The sequence below is a fragment of the Lagopus leucura genome, unplaced genomic scaffold (assembly GCF_019238085.1).
Source record: "Lagopus leucura isolate 7727_CA_CO unplaced genomic scaffold, USGS_WTPT01 Super-Scaffold_739, whole genome shotgun sequence".
Classification (NCBI taxonomy): domain Eukaryota; kingdom Metazoa; phylum Chordata; class Aves; order Galliformes; family Phasianidae; genus Lagopus; species Lagopus leucura.
The window spans coordinates 11645012-11659962 of record NW_024962255.1 but is presented as its reverse complement, the minus strand read 5'-3'; the positions used below and the strand labels follow the sequence as shown (position 1 = coordinate 11659962).

At 41.1% G+C, this 14951-nt stretch overlaps 1 protein-coding gene across 5 annotated transcripts in view; it reads left to right on the top strand.

Annotated features, from left to right (window-relative positions):
• ZMIZ1 (zinc finger MIZ-type containing 1) overlaps nt 1-14951 on the top strand; it is a 322545-nt gene extending 307594 nt beyond the window's left edge. For all 5 annotated transcript variants that reach the window (XM_042862784.1, XM_042862787.1, XM_042862785.1 and 2 more), the window contains 5 exons: nt 292-360; nt 894-1141; nt 3970-4133; nt 9002-9250; nt 12932-14951. In XM_042862784.1, the coding sequence (XP_042718718.1) occupies nt 292-360; nt 894-1141; nt 3970-4133; nt 9002-9250; nt 12932-13039 (838 nt within the window). In that variant the 3' untranslated portion in view covers nt 13040-14951. The remainder of the gene's footprint in view (nt 1-291; nt 361-893; nt 1142-3969; nt 4134-9001; nt 9251-12931) is intronic.

Sequence of the window (14951 nt, the reverse complement as noted above, 5' to 3'; positions counted from 1 at the left end):
ATCAACAATCAACAAAGATGTGAACAGTTAGTGGGCATACACAGATCTACATATGTATGTACGCAAGTATCCTTATTTTACCTATTTGATTTTAAAAACTATTATCTTGGTAAAGCAGATGTAGAGCTGAAGCTGTTTCTCCCAAGTCATTATAAGTTACTTGTAAGAGATAGTTGGTAGATCTTAGACTGCTGATTCCATCACTAACCTATCCTTCTTTTAAATATATGAAGATATATTCTAATATGAAGGAGTTGGATTTTTGTTTGTTTTTTTTTTTTCCTTTTCTAGTAAAACTGCTCTGCTGGAGGGCTTGGAGGTTGACCAGTACATGTGGGGTATTCTCAACGCTATACAGAAGTAAGTGAATTGATATTTCTGATATCCAAGATTAAGTAACTGGGACATCTTTCATTGAGTGCTGAGACAGTCATGCCAAATAAGGTGTTAATGATTGAACTTGAGTATTCTGTTTCATGGCTTCTTGGTAAAGCTAGTAATGTCAGTGAGCATAGCTAATAATAGTGTGTCTCTTTCTGCCTGCTTAATAGATCTTGTTTGGGTCATCTCCTGATGACAACCTCATCAATGAAGCAGAAGGAAGAATGAGAATGGAGGATGAAATGTTTTCTCGTGTTTAGAAGGAGACCTTCTGATTCATATGTAGATACATTTGGATTTCACTGTGAGGATATAAACAGAAATGTGCTCTCACAGTTGCCATTTCTAAAATTCGCTTTCAGCACACACTTGAGGAGTGAAAGATTTTGAGGTTGTATATACTAGAACACTTAAAAACATTTGTTACCATCAGTTTCTTAGGGAAATATCAGCAGAATTGACAGGAAACCGAAGAGCAATTGATGTGCTAAAATTCTCGTGTTATTTTACAGCTCAGAGTTTGAAGAAGTTACCATTGATCCAACATGCAGTTGGAGGCCAGTCCCTATAAAGTCAGATATTCACATCAAAGATGACCCAGATGGCATTCCCTCCAAAAGATTTAAGACCATGAGTCCAAGCCAGATGATCATGCCAAATGTGATGGAGATGATTGCAGCTTTGGGTCCTGGACCATCACCTTACCCATCCCTCCCACCTCCTCCAGGAGGCAACAACTCCACCGAATATGGAAACCAAGGTAGCTTTTACATCTTTGTTTGTGCAAATTGTTACTTTCAATGTCAGTGAGTCAGTCGGATTCCTTTGTTACGCAGGTTTGTCACTGCGCCTTCTCATGGACATTCAAAAGGAAATCAAAATACGTGTGGCTTCAGTTCTGAAATTCTGCACGAGACTTTTCATATAAGATTCATCTGGTTAGAGGAAATATCTTTTAGTAAGGCAATTGGTGACTGCCACATTTATTGCCATGCAGCTCTCTCTAAATCATTGAGCACTGTGTGTTCCCTTATGCATTCATGGCCTGCCACAATGTACATCTTTCCTCATTTTTTCTGTCTGTTTTCCTTCTGTTCCCTCTCATTCTAATAAAAGCTCGTCCTGCTACATTACTTACTACGTAGCAAACCTGAGTCATTAATCCTGCCACTTGAGCAGGCGGCTGACATTTCATGGATCAATCAAACTTTTAGCTGCTTTGCAAACACCTTTGCATTGGATTATGACTTCTGAGATCCTCTGTCCATGCATTGCCAGTTTGAGAAAGATAGAACTAAATCCAAGCAGTGGAAATACCTTTTCAAATGACTGGGATACTCTGAATAACTAAATTATACTGACAATTCTAAAAATATGAAACCAGAGACTGTTCTTTTTGCAAGAAATAAGATATGACTCAGTTCAGCTCAGAGAAAAGACCAACTGTTCACACCATCAGAATCCTCAAATTGATTACAAGGTGATATATGTGCTTTTTGCAGGCATTTGAAGAAAAATGTATCTTGCATGCAAAATATGGTTCATTTGCTCCAATGACTGCAAAACTGATGACAGATGATAAAACTTTCCAGGTTTTCAAACAGATGAATGATTACTATAACAAAGCCAAGAGCACTGAATCACAAATTTTTCAGTTGCTAAGTAGGAGTGAAACGCAGTCAGAACATGAGAACAGAGCCATCTTTTCTTTATCATCTTTCTAGCTCCTTTACTCAGGAATGGACACAGTAGTCATGTAAGCTGGGTTTTAGTGTTTCTTTAGTGATTGTTGCCTGGACTGTTATTTCCCTCCCTTCCGCTGAGATCCTGTAGCAGAGTTAGGCATTGCTGCTCAGAGCTTCTGCTCATCATGTGAAATCCATTTTGTTATACCTCTGCTGCAACACACGTATCAGTGCAAGGAACCAGATTATCCTAAATGACTTTACAGGTGTATCCCTCAGTGGGTGGCTTAACTCTTGCCCCAGAGAAGGGTGTATTTCTGCATGGCTGTAAATGCCTGGGCATCATGTTTTTATTCTCTATCAGTGTGTGCAATGAAACTTAGCCTTTATTATTAAGTGATGTCCTCTGATTGACAACATTCTAGAAAAAAAGTAGTAGTGTTATTACTGTGGTTTTTATTTGCAATTATACTGAAGTATAGTTTGTAAATGCAGCAAGTACTTGATAATACAAGAGCTTATTAAATTTTTCCTGAGAAGTGAGGCAAGAGCAGTTACATTCTGGGAGAATTATCCAGTTTGCAGATTAGCAAAATGGGAATTAGTAAGGCTCTGTGGTATTTACATGGTAGATCAAAGACCTGACTTCTCTGAGAAATACTCTTACATGGCTAATGACTTCTATTCCTCTGAGATTAAGCTTCTGCTTATGAAACTGTGCTGAAGAGCAAATGTTGCAGCTACTTTGGTTTGTTGAACTCCCTTCTTGACTTCTTCCATTTAAAGCTGCTGTATTCCAAGTTCTCTGTTCAAGTTCCAAAACTATTCTATTGTTTCTGAGTTCAGTATCATGCAGTTAGGTCACATATAAAAAAATAGCTCAATGGCTTCAGTCCAGTCTTAATTCTTCAGAGCAGATAAACCAACAGAGTTGGTATCTCAAATGAAAGTGCTAACAGAGGGATCAGAACGGAAAAGAATTGTGAAAATAAGTCCCCTGTACTATGATGCATGCATACTGCAGAATTATAGTAACGTTCACAGGGCTGAGGTGAAAGGGATCAAAACACACTTGTCCTGAAATTCAGCAGAGGGCCCCAGGTTTGCTGCTAAATAGTAGATGTGTGAGGGTTAAAACCTGATACTGAATTGTTATGGAATTTTGATGCTCTGGAGAACATCCTTTCCATCCAAAGTTACATTTCATAGATTTGCTGATTTTTCATTTGTGAATGCGTGTTTCCACATCTGAAACACAGGATGCGAGCAGGCAACTTGTAGCTCTGAAAATGAGGGTAGGTGTTTCCAGAAAGGGAAAATTGGAGTCGAATGCATGTTATTAGGTTTCATGGGAACAAGGAGAATTACATCATAAGCCTCAATTAGACATGGAGGCCTCTTCTGCATTATCTCAACAGAAGTTGCCTATTTATACTGAGAAAGAAGAGGTCAATTAACTTTGTCAGAAACTAATGCAAAGCTACAGTCCTCCTTAGTGCGTGGAAATGTAGATAAAAATAACACAGGTGTCCTATATATAATTTGTGCTTGGGCAGTTTCACTCTGATTCTTCTGACTTTTTGTCTTGCTTAAGTTTAATTAGTGACTTAACAGCAGCTTTTCTAGGTGTCAGGAGGTTGCAGTTATTTTCAGAATGTACACGAATTACTACAGTCAATTCTAATATTCCCACCAGTAGCCAATACAAGAAAACCAAATGCCATTTTTCCTCCCTATTCATTCAGCTGCCTCTGCAATGGGGAGCGCAACATTGCTATGTTCCCCATCCTATGCAAGGGAGATATATAGCCCTGCACAGCTTTAGCAAGACTCTAAAAGATCAGTGTCAGGAAAAATAAATAAATAAATAAATTATTTTGTATTGTATCTGCTTGTCTTTCAGGTAACAGTTACCAAGGTCATGGCAATTTTGATTTTCCACACGGGAATCCTGGTGGAACATCTATGAATGATTTCATGCATGGGCCACAGCTGTCACATCCCCCAGACATGCCGAGCAGCATGGCAGCTCTCGACAAACCTCTCAGTCACCCTATGCAGGAATCTGTAAGTAATGATGCTGCAGATGTAGATCTTTCTTTGCAGGACTAAGATGCTCCAGTCAGGCGAATGGACTTTCCTTGTGATTTGATTTTCCTTGTTTTGGATTCCTAACTTTGGCAGCATCTGAAATAGAGCAGCCCTGAGAAATGTTGTCAGAAATGTCAGTTTTAGTTTCTGGCCTTTTCAAGTTTGTGGAGAAATGTTTTAAGGTTTTTTTTTTTAAAAAATTGTCGTTTAAGCTTGTTTATCTGAAAGAAACAACCTGGCTCAGTGTACCTGTGTTAATCATTGTGCTTTCCTCTGACACCTGGGAAAAACTAGCCAGCAGTATCCGTGAATGTCCATCTTCAGCAGACAGCTTGTTATAGCAAGACATTGACTGATTCAGAGCAGGGACAGTGTCTTCCCTGACTTTGTTTCTGAGGTCAAAGTTTGCACCAAAGCATTTTGTGAGGGATGCTATCCAAGTAGAATAAAACGTACCTTTAAGCTGTTGGGAATAGGATAAGCCTGTAGATTTCAAGGAGAGATACTGCAGCTGGTCTGAGGCTGCACCAATGTAATAGATTTAAAAAACAGGTTCCTCAGATCTCAGGTGGAAAGGCAGAACTGCTCATTAGAAAAGCAGCTTGCTCGGTGAACCAAGTTTTATATGCAGAACTTTACATCCAGATGATGCAGTACTGCAGCAACAAGATGATAGAAAAGTTACCAGCAGTGTTTAGCTCTTAGGCATGGCTAGTCATCTGTTTTAACTCTGTGTGGTATATGTGTGTGTATATATCCTTTTATATTCAATTAAGTTACAGGGCAGGGACTTTATGATGTGCTGTTACTGCACAGGAAGGACGTTTAACTTGACAAGTCATCTGTGCTGTGACTTCATTGAGCACTAGAAAGTACTATTTCAGAATGTAATGAGGATATGTGGTAGCAGATGCTTAGGAAAAGCCTACTCAGACAGTGTCTCCTCTAGCTGGCAGTGGATTTTCCGAGGAGGATGGTGAGAAATAGGAAGGGAGCGGAGAGAGCGTTCTTAGTATAGCTTGGACAGATCCCAAGTGAAAAAAATGTCTGCAAAGAAAGAGTCCAGGAACTGTAATGACTTTATCACTTCACAGGCTAATAAAGGATAGAACAAGCACGCTGTAAATTTAATTTTACTTTGGCAAATTTTACATATCAGTTTAATGAGCAACCTGAGTATCTGAATCTGAACCAACTGTACAGCATAAGAATGTAGTGGTGAGGGGAAGTTCTACCATCCTGAAGCACTCACACACAGCTACTGTCCTTTGAACCAAAGCCGCGGGGAATTCTTCTGCACCTCCCCTTCTGTGACACCTACATTTCCACTCCATCGGTTAACCGCTTTACCTTTACTGCAAAGGTTGCCCTAGTAAAATCTCTGAAGTGTCAGGGTATGAAGCGGTTGAATATGAAAGTGAAGAATCTGTGGTTTTCTGAAAATTGGAGTCCTTACAGATAAGAGCAGTTAAAAGTTGCTCGAGGCTGTGCATACTGCAGAACTGTAAGAGAGTATTTGGGCAACCGTTAATAGACTTTTGATTCTCTGGGTCAGTTTGTAGCAGATCTAATGCTTGCTTATGATAGCTAGCAATTAAAGTAAACCTTTGCCTTGCTTCTCCCAATTCTATTATGATATGCAAGCTGTGCTATTTTGAGAAAAGAAAGTGGCACTAAAGCAGACTCCACCTGGCTTATGTCAGTGGGTGATTTGCCTTAATAAGGATCAGTTTTCACATCTCTTTGCACAATAGAATTAGATTGACCTCGCCAATTTGGCCATACAGTTTTTAGGCCACTTCTGTGAACTGATAGTACTCTAGCAGAACTTTGTCAATATCATGATATCTATGCTTCCCTCCTCTGTTTTTCCTATCTTCATTCTTCTCTCTCAGAAAGGAACTGGTTTTTGGTAACAGACACACAGGAAAGACAGCTTTAAAACTGCTGCTTTTAGAGAAATGCATGCTATTAGGATATGGTATTGATATAATTGAAAACAAATATGGGGGAGGTTTTGATTTGTGACAGTCCACCTGTTGAGTTTGCAAGGATGCATGTGATGGCAAAGGAAAAAAGGATGGGAAATGTGGCAGAGAACGGCCAGGCAGGATGGCATCTTTCCATGGTTCTGCCACTTAGCACAGCTCCAAGAGTTGGTGAGTCTGTAACCTCTGTAGTGGAGAGATATATAAACAATTGACTTAACCTAATGATCTTTTTTTTCACTATCAATTTTCTCCTGAGATCAAAGGAATATCATTCTGCAGTTGGCAAGCTCTGTTGCTGTTCATCTCAGCACTCCTAGAGGTCACTCTTAGACTGACTCATAAAGAATTGTGGTTTTATGCTATTAAACAGAAGATGTAGTTGTGTCAGCTATAAACTTTACTTTTACAGATTGTAAATGTTTTAAGAGTGCCACAGTTTACACTCCTAAAAACAACTCTGAATTACCTTGCTATGTAAGCAGTGGCAACTTTGTTGACTAAGTATTCCTAATGTAACTTAGTGCTTTTGAAATAAAACCAGTGCAAGTTGCAGATGTGAGTTGGAGACCCATGTGTCGTATCGTTTAGAGTGTTTTTACACCAGTGGTAATTAATTCATCATTACTCAGCTGAATAAAGACAGAAAAATAGTCCTGAGCATTTACTCTGTCCCAGGTAGGCCTTGATGAATGCCATCAGGTGGATTTTGAAGCTGTGTTGGCTATTTAAGATAATGATAACCCTCATCTTATAATGAGCAATGGGTCCCTGTCCAACAGTTATCTCTGCTCAAGATACTGCCTTATCAACAAAACATTTATATAATGTTAGTATATGGAAACATAATGTATAAAATTTCTAACCTGCTTATCTGTTCTGAAATATATCTGAAAACATATGAATGCCTCTTTTTTTAAAATAATTACTTCTATAAGCACACCAGTGTGACCCTTGCCATGTGCATTTGGGGGATAAATCTGAGAGAATTTTCAAGATGATCCGATTTTGTTTTATTTTCTGGAAACAACTTTCCCGCTTCAGCAACACTGTCTTTAATTGCTCTTTACTTTTTGTTATTATTAAGCTTTCTTACTTTGCACAGTTTCTGTTGCACGTGTTCTCAGTGAACGAAGACGGAAACGATACTATTTGGACAGGCATCTACTTTCACTTGGACTGTTGCAAAGTCTTAGGCTGCAGATTCATTTACATTAAACTGTGGTCTACGGGCTGATTTTGTACAAGTTTACCTCTAAGGTAACAACAATAATGTTACATAATACCTTCCAGGTAGTCAAATTATGACGCTAATGGAAAGAAGAGTGTGCAACAGTACTTTGTAATAGTTATTTTAAAGTCTCATATAGGAAGGAGACACAGAAACACTTTACACATAGAATCCTTCTGATTTCCACCAACATTCCTACTGCCAAACTATTGAAAAGGACTTCCATGTAGCTGAGTTTGAGTGTCCCATTGTATCACTGTTCAGATGTCAGTTTTCATGCGAGTGGAAAAATGTTTCTCTATAAAATGCTTGTTTCTGTGATATTTTTTTCCTTAATATCTTGGAATATTTTAATTAATTTTGTAATAACCTCCCTTTTGCTTTCCAAAAGTGAAGATTAAGGTTAAAATAGCCTTGTAGTTTACTGTGTTATGAAAGGGTCAATGCTGACATGTGACATAGCATTTTGCCAGTTTCTGTTGGCTTGGCTGGATGAATTTCATGCTGTTGTTGTACATATCTGTTCTTTTGTTTCAGCTCCACTGTGTGGCAATGTAGCATTTCTCAAAAAATGTTTACATTTTTTGCTTCTCCATATACCCAATTAACATGAAACAATCTTAAGGCATTCACACTCATTTTTCTCACGGCACCATGGTCAAGTCCCAAAGAGTCCACTAGCATTAAAGATGACATGTAGCATGGGTTTGTGCATTTTTGTTGCTTCTCTGTAATGTGAGAGAGATTTTTACCTCCATTCTTCCATAATAGGGTTTAGAAGATGCATGTGGTTTGGTAGGTTATTCCCCATTGAAATCCTAGAAAATACAAAGTTTTTGGTAGAGAACTTGCCCATGTGAAAATAAAAATGCATTCTGTTGCATGATCTTTGCTTAATTTAAAATAATGTGTTGTACTTCACAGGGTGTCTCCAGGTATGCGGCCACGTCCGGCAGCTCTATGGGTGGCTGAGGAGCTTGGTTTTTTCAACCATCAGCTAAGAAAATCCCTTAAAAGGGATGCTGTATTCTGAAAAGATGGATGAAAATAGAATAGAGGAAGGCGTAGGAAGGGCTGGCATTTGCCAGATGTTTGTAACAAGCTGAAACAAGAATAGGTAGCAATGTCAGGGAAGCTGCCCAATAAGGAATCTGAGTAGAACTTAAGTATTTTCTCAGTTAATCATTTTGCTGGCACAGGGATTATTATTCAACAAATTCTCCATTCATTCTTGAAATTTTTCAAGGGCAGTGCATCTGCCTGGCTCATGCTGAGCAGCACCATCAGCCCCCCTCAACTCCATAGGCTGCTTGATTTGCACCTTCAGCCACAGCTTCCCACATTACAGCAAAGCAAATGCAGCAGCACAAACCCAGTGTGTTTATTTCCCTTTGCAAGTGACCTCCAAAAAGCCAAACATTTCCTCCAGCATTGGGATATGGAGCTTTCTTTTCCAATTACGCTTTTTTTTCTCTTTTTTTTTTCTTTTTTTTTTTTTTTTTTTTTTTTGGTCTTTTTAATTCATTTTTGTTGTTTCCTTTTAACATGCGGTTACAGAGTCAGGCACCGCGAGCACTGTACCTTGTGGCCTCACTTTCTTTTCCTGCTTTTTTCCTCCTCCGCAGATCCCTCATCCCGGCAGCACTGATCAGTCCCATACTTCCATGCAGCAAGGTTTGCACGTCCCTCACCCCAGCAGCCAGTCAGGGCAGCCATTACATCACAGCGGGCCTCCCAGCCAGCAGTCCCGGCAGCCGCCCCCGGCCGCTTCTGGCAACCATCCACACAGTGACCTGACCTTTAATCCCTCCTCAGCCTTAGAGGGTCAGGCTGGTGGACAGGGAGCACCTGACATGCCGGAGCCCTCGCTGGATGTAAGTCTGTGTCATACTATCATCTGCCTGCCATAGCGTGTGCTTGACATGGCGGCGGGAGGGCGGGGTGGGTTCGGGGACGGGGAGCCGCTTCCACAGCACATGCCATCGTCTCATGCTTGGGTACATGGGCGTAGTCACTGCAGCTGAGGTGACAGGGCGCTCCTGGCTTGCTGTGGAAACTCTTCTGTTTTAAGCCATATGACGTGCCAGCCGTGTCCTCCTCATAGCAGGCAGGCAGGTTTCTCTTGAGACAACAGGTCAAGTGTCTGCACAGAAGAGAGATCTCCCATCCCCTCGCTGCCTGATGAAGGCACTCGTGTGCACGAGCCCAGGCCCTGGAGCCGCTGCAGCCTCCAGATTAGAAGGAGGCGGCTGCACATGGGCCGGGCTTGGGCCACATGGTGCCCGTTGAGCTGTGTGCTGGCTCAGCTTCGGCATTGCAGTGCCTGGCAGTGGCGTCCATCCCTGGCTCTGGGCCCTGCCACCGCACTCAGTAGCACATGTCCTGCTCCATACCATGCAAGTGCTTCAAATGAACAGCAAGGACATCTTCTGCCTCCTTAGCCAGGGTTGAGAGCAGCATGTGACTAAACGAAGATGAGCCTAGTGTTAAAGACAGAAGTAATGTCTGCAGCCACCCACTGCTAGTGCTGGGAGTGAGCTACCTGAGGCATCCCTCTGGTCAACCACTCACCTTCCAAAGGTCATGTTTCTTAGCACTAGAGTTGAATTTTTGTTTAAGTCATGCATTCCTGTACTTGTATCTTCTGTCTGGTCCAAAGTCTGCCGCACAATGTATTTTTCTGAGAGAAGTGTTCACTCTGTGCCTCAGGTTTATACCTGTCCGTGCTGTTGTTGTGTGCGTGCCTGTTCCCTGTCTCATGACAGCACTGTGCCATCAGGCAGCCTCGCAGGGGAAGGCAGGCTCCAGGCACTGGGAGAAGCCCTCAGTAAGCAGTGCCTGTGCTGGAGCCAGGCTGTGTCTGTCACACAGCAAGGCCATGGCACATCTCTCAGGAGCTGCAGGTCATGTGGCAACTGGAGGTCTGAGCCCTTAAGGATGCCATATGAGTAATATCAGTAGGTGAAATAAAAATATCGTTTTTTCTTCAAGTATTTAAGTAACCCTGTACACTGTAATGGGTCAGGCAATTGTTCCTTAGTGAAAAGAAAATAGATGTTATAGTACTGTGAGTATCGCTGGTGGAGGCATTTGGTGCAACGCTGAAACTGAAATTGCTGTAGCTTAGTGAAGCAAGCGCTGCACAGTGTGGAGAGCATAGAGCTTAGAAATATCTGTGAGCTCAGTCATGCTCAGATGAATGATGTCAGCAGGTTTAGTTACTGGTGACTTGTGGAACCAGGCAGAGCAAGGCACCATGCAGCACTGTCTGTGAGCTGGAACCAAGCTGGGGAATGCACTGTGGGCAGCTGGGCCCACTGCCTGCTGGCATAGACGGGGTCATTCATTAGTGCCAGTGCAGTGCTTAACCAGGCAGAAGGGTACACCTCCTATAGAAGGAGATGACCCACACTCACACCACACACAGCAGAGGCACGGGGCGCAGATGCCTGGTGAGAGCACTACAGGATCACTTCAGGAGCACTGGGTGTACTCTTAAAGTTCTGACAAGTCCAACACACCCTCACAGTGCCTGCCCATCTCAGCCCTCCATCCTTCCCTCCTGGCTCAGCACTGCACCCAGCTGAGTCCTTGGATTTGCCTCTTGCTGCAAGGGGCTGCCATGAGGATTCCCACATACCAGCGGCCAAGCTACAGTGCCAGCTCCTGGCTTGTGGGCCATGTGTTGCACAGGCCTGCATGCAGGGAGACACCCCAGCATTCAGAAATGCTCTTCTTGTTTTCAGAATTTCCTCCCCTTTACCCTTTTTCTCCTTGAGACTGTGTCAAAATATACCTTAACTAGCAAAAACTGGACGATTCTCTTTTGAGGAGTCTTAGAAATATCCTAGTCTTGAATTTTCACTTCATCATGTGAAATACACCTTCAAAATTCAGAAGGCAGAATTGTTAAAGAGCGTATTATTTTAAACTTTCACCTTTCTAAAAAAAAAAAAAAAAAAGAAAAACAAAAACAGCAATCCTCTGTATAAAAGAGTGAGTCTCAGACACATTACGTTAATTTTTTAAGAATTGAGTTGGACTATCTGTGGGATACATTCAACCATTTGTTACTTTCTAAACATATGGTGAGGCCGCAGTTTTCTTTTAGTCCCATACTAGATACTCGGAAAACTATGCTAGCAGGTGAAATGCATTTAAAAGCTGTATATCTTTAGTCTAGCAGTATGACAACAGCAGTTAAAACAGCAGTGTATAAAAGGAGGAGGTGTTTTATGAAAAACATTCCCTCAGGGATGTTTTGTTTATGCAAACTTTTCTTTCTTTTTTTTTCTTTTTTTTTTTTTTTAATAATGCTTAGGAAGTAATAAACTTCCTTCTTCATTTCATGTATAGCTTATTTAAAAATATCTTTGTCCATTTGAGCATAAGAAGCATATAAATATAGTACTTGTATGCTAAACGTGATGCAGTCAAGATTTTACTTTCGTAGTATTTGAAAACACAAAACAATTTAAAATGCATTTCTTGTACTTATGTTTTTTCTAATTATTCCATGTTTTTCTGTCTTGGCCTCAATGCTGAATATAAAGGGAGCTTATTACAAACTCTTCCCTGTCAGTTGATAAATACTTTTACTTTTTACCAAGACTTGGTAAGTTGCAGAATAAGCCAGAAAACATTGCCTCTTACAAAACCCTCAGTAGCTGAGGTGTGCTTGTGACTTGTCAGATCAAAAAGAATCTGAGTGATGCCTGGGAAAAAAAATAGTTCTATTTGAAGTACAGTGTTAGTGAAAACATAAGTTAAAAAACTTTTTATCTTGATACATTTAAAACCTTGTGAAGATCAGTGCATTTTCTGTTGGTTGGAGTGTTATGCCCCTGACCCTTTAAAATACCTTGAAATGCACATAAGGTGAAGTTGAATAAGCACTTCCAATTACCATCAGCTGTCACTGCCACAGAGAGAAAAGGAGGTCAGCTGCCTGCCTTGTCACTCCCCACCCCCTACTCCTCCTTAGGACTTTCAGTGCGTTTTTTAATTTTGATTTGGGGGCTTTTTTTGGTCTGGGTTAGTTTCAAAATCTGGTGAGTTCCAATCCAGCTCACTGCCCAGCCTGTGTGTCCATGCATGAGGAAGGGGTGGACACAGCAGCCTCGCTCCATAGGGATGCAGGCCTAAAGCAGTCACCACGCTGCTGCCTGCCAGTCACATACACCAGGCTTTGTTGATCCACTTTAAGGATCAAATAAGTCTTACATGACTGCATGGTTCAAGTTTACATTCGGTGTTCTACATGAAACTAACCTACGTAACTGGCATTTATCAAGAAGGTCTTATCAGCATCACTAGGCAGGAATTAAACTTTGTTTATTGATAAGCTTTGTGATGGGGAAGTTGAGTAATAGAGGCTTTCACAAACAAGTGGCTACTGCATCACCTTAGGGTGTTAGGCAGCATTACTGCTGTCAGATTCATTTCAATATATGTATATGAAAGCCAGTTTCCTGGAATGTATGGTGTTTTAATCCCTTTTCTCACAATTGTATTTCTGTTATCTGTAATTTTCCTTTTATCTTTGTATCTTATAGCTGCTTCCAGAACTCACAAATCCAGATGAGCTGCTTTCGTACCTGGATCCTCCTGATTTGCCAAGCAATAGCAATGATGACCTTCTGTCTCTCTTTGAGAACAATTGAACCCACATGTATTCCCCCACCCCTTTCACTTGTTCACACGTGTGGCTGCACAGCGAGGAATCTTAACACTCCTTTTCCACAAAAGAAGAAAAAAACACCTCACGAGTTGATCCAGTGGTGCACTCCCTGCTTTCTTCATCTCAGAACTGCTTTTGTCAGCTTCAAAAACTGTGAAAGTGCCGGGAGAAAAAATACACAAAAAACTGCAGTAATCTCAGAGTCCGCCATGCTATGCGTCACAACAAAACACAGACAGTTGTGCAGCTATTGGAAACCCCGTTTGTTGTTCATCCTATAGAGAGAGAGTTCTGTGATAAACATAGTGTGAAGTATCTTGGCAAAAACAAATCTTGGCAAGGGAAGAAAAGGCAACAAAATGGAACTGTCTTTAATTGACCTGTCTCAGAGTGTCCTTCCAACGCATGTTCTTCCATTTTTTTGAAACCATCTCCCTCCACCCTGCTTCTCCTCTGTCCCTCTCCTAGCACAAGTTTGTGTTGGAGTAATTTTTCTGGCCACACACAAAACAAAAAACAAAAACACAAAGCTCCAGAAAGCACAAGTTGTACAGTAAAATGGCAAAGGTAGGGAAGAAATACGAGCCCATCAAGAGGGTGACAGCAGTTTAGTAAACACGTTTGTCAGTAATGGAGTCCTGAGCATCTCCAGGCCGCAGCCACATGTGTTTGGACTTAGAAAAGTTCAGGAATCTTAAACACTTCTTTGCAAAGGATTCCTCTGTTCAAACACACACATTGGAAGCACATGGAAAAAATAAAAAATACTTTCAATGTTTAGGGTTTTTCTGTGGTTTGGTTTCAAATCATTACCGTTTGTGGCTGCGTTGACACCCAACTGTCAAGATTGTTGTAAGTGGTCTTTTTGCCATTTAATTCATACAGAATGGAAAAGAGAGGGAGGGGGGAATGCAAACCAAAACTCTCAATTATTAACCTACAGCCTTTGCTTCCTGAGCGTTTGCATCACTGTGTGTGTTGCACAACACATAATAAGACAAGCTAGGTCAAAGGCAGATAGGAAATTGTTGCAGGATGAGGGAGAGTAACATCACGATCTGCATAATTATTTTTCATAATCAGCTTGAAGAGGGGCATTGAAATTGGATAGACATAGCTTCTTTTTTATTTTGCTTTGCGTTCTGTTTTCATGACTGTTACAAATAATTCAAGCTTTCTTTTCTCCTCCTTCGGTTTCTTTTTTTAAACCTTAGGTACCAGGAAGAAATTGTTCTCATGAAGGAAAGGGCATGGGGAGGAAAAATGACTTGGTAGATTGCTGCTGCCCTCAAGAGACCCTAATGCCACAATCACTGTCTTGCCCCTGTGATCCGTGCTTCTCGTGTGGTTGCTTCTCCTGCATGAGCTTCCTATTGCTTCTGTGCCCATTTCTGTGCTCTTTGTCTCTCTCTCTCTCTTTTATAAATTATGTACAGTAGCTGTGTAAGAAGTGCATGTGTGCCAACTTTGCCCTCGTGGTGCAACATTTCAGCTTTTGCCCACTGTGGAGTTATTGGTTAATTTCTTTTTATTACTAAAGCAAATTTGACCTACTCCTTTCCTCATCCCAAACCCAATCCAGTAACTTTTATTTGCTCGCCACAACACATTTTAAACTTAAGTGCCAGACAAATTTTGTTTGTTCCCATCTGTTTGACTAGAGTTTCCTAGCCCTCTGTGTTCAGTTTGCAAGCTGTAAATGGCATGCTATGTGCTTACAACTCTGGATTTGCTTTCCTCACCAAAGTCATGTTTGTAAATTCTTTGCAGTTCTTGTTTTATTTTGCTCTTTGTTAACATTTCCCACTACTGCTGTACATGCGTCGTGATATATATATGCTAGTCAGCAGCACCTTGCTGTAGATATTAAAGGAAATGGCGGTTTAGTTCTTTTA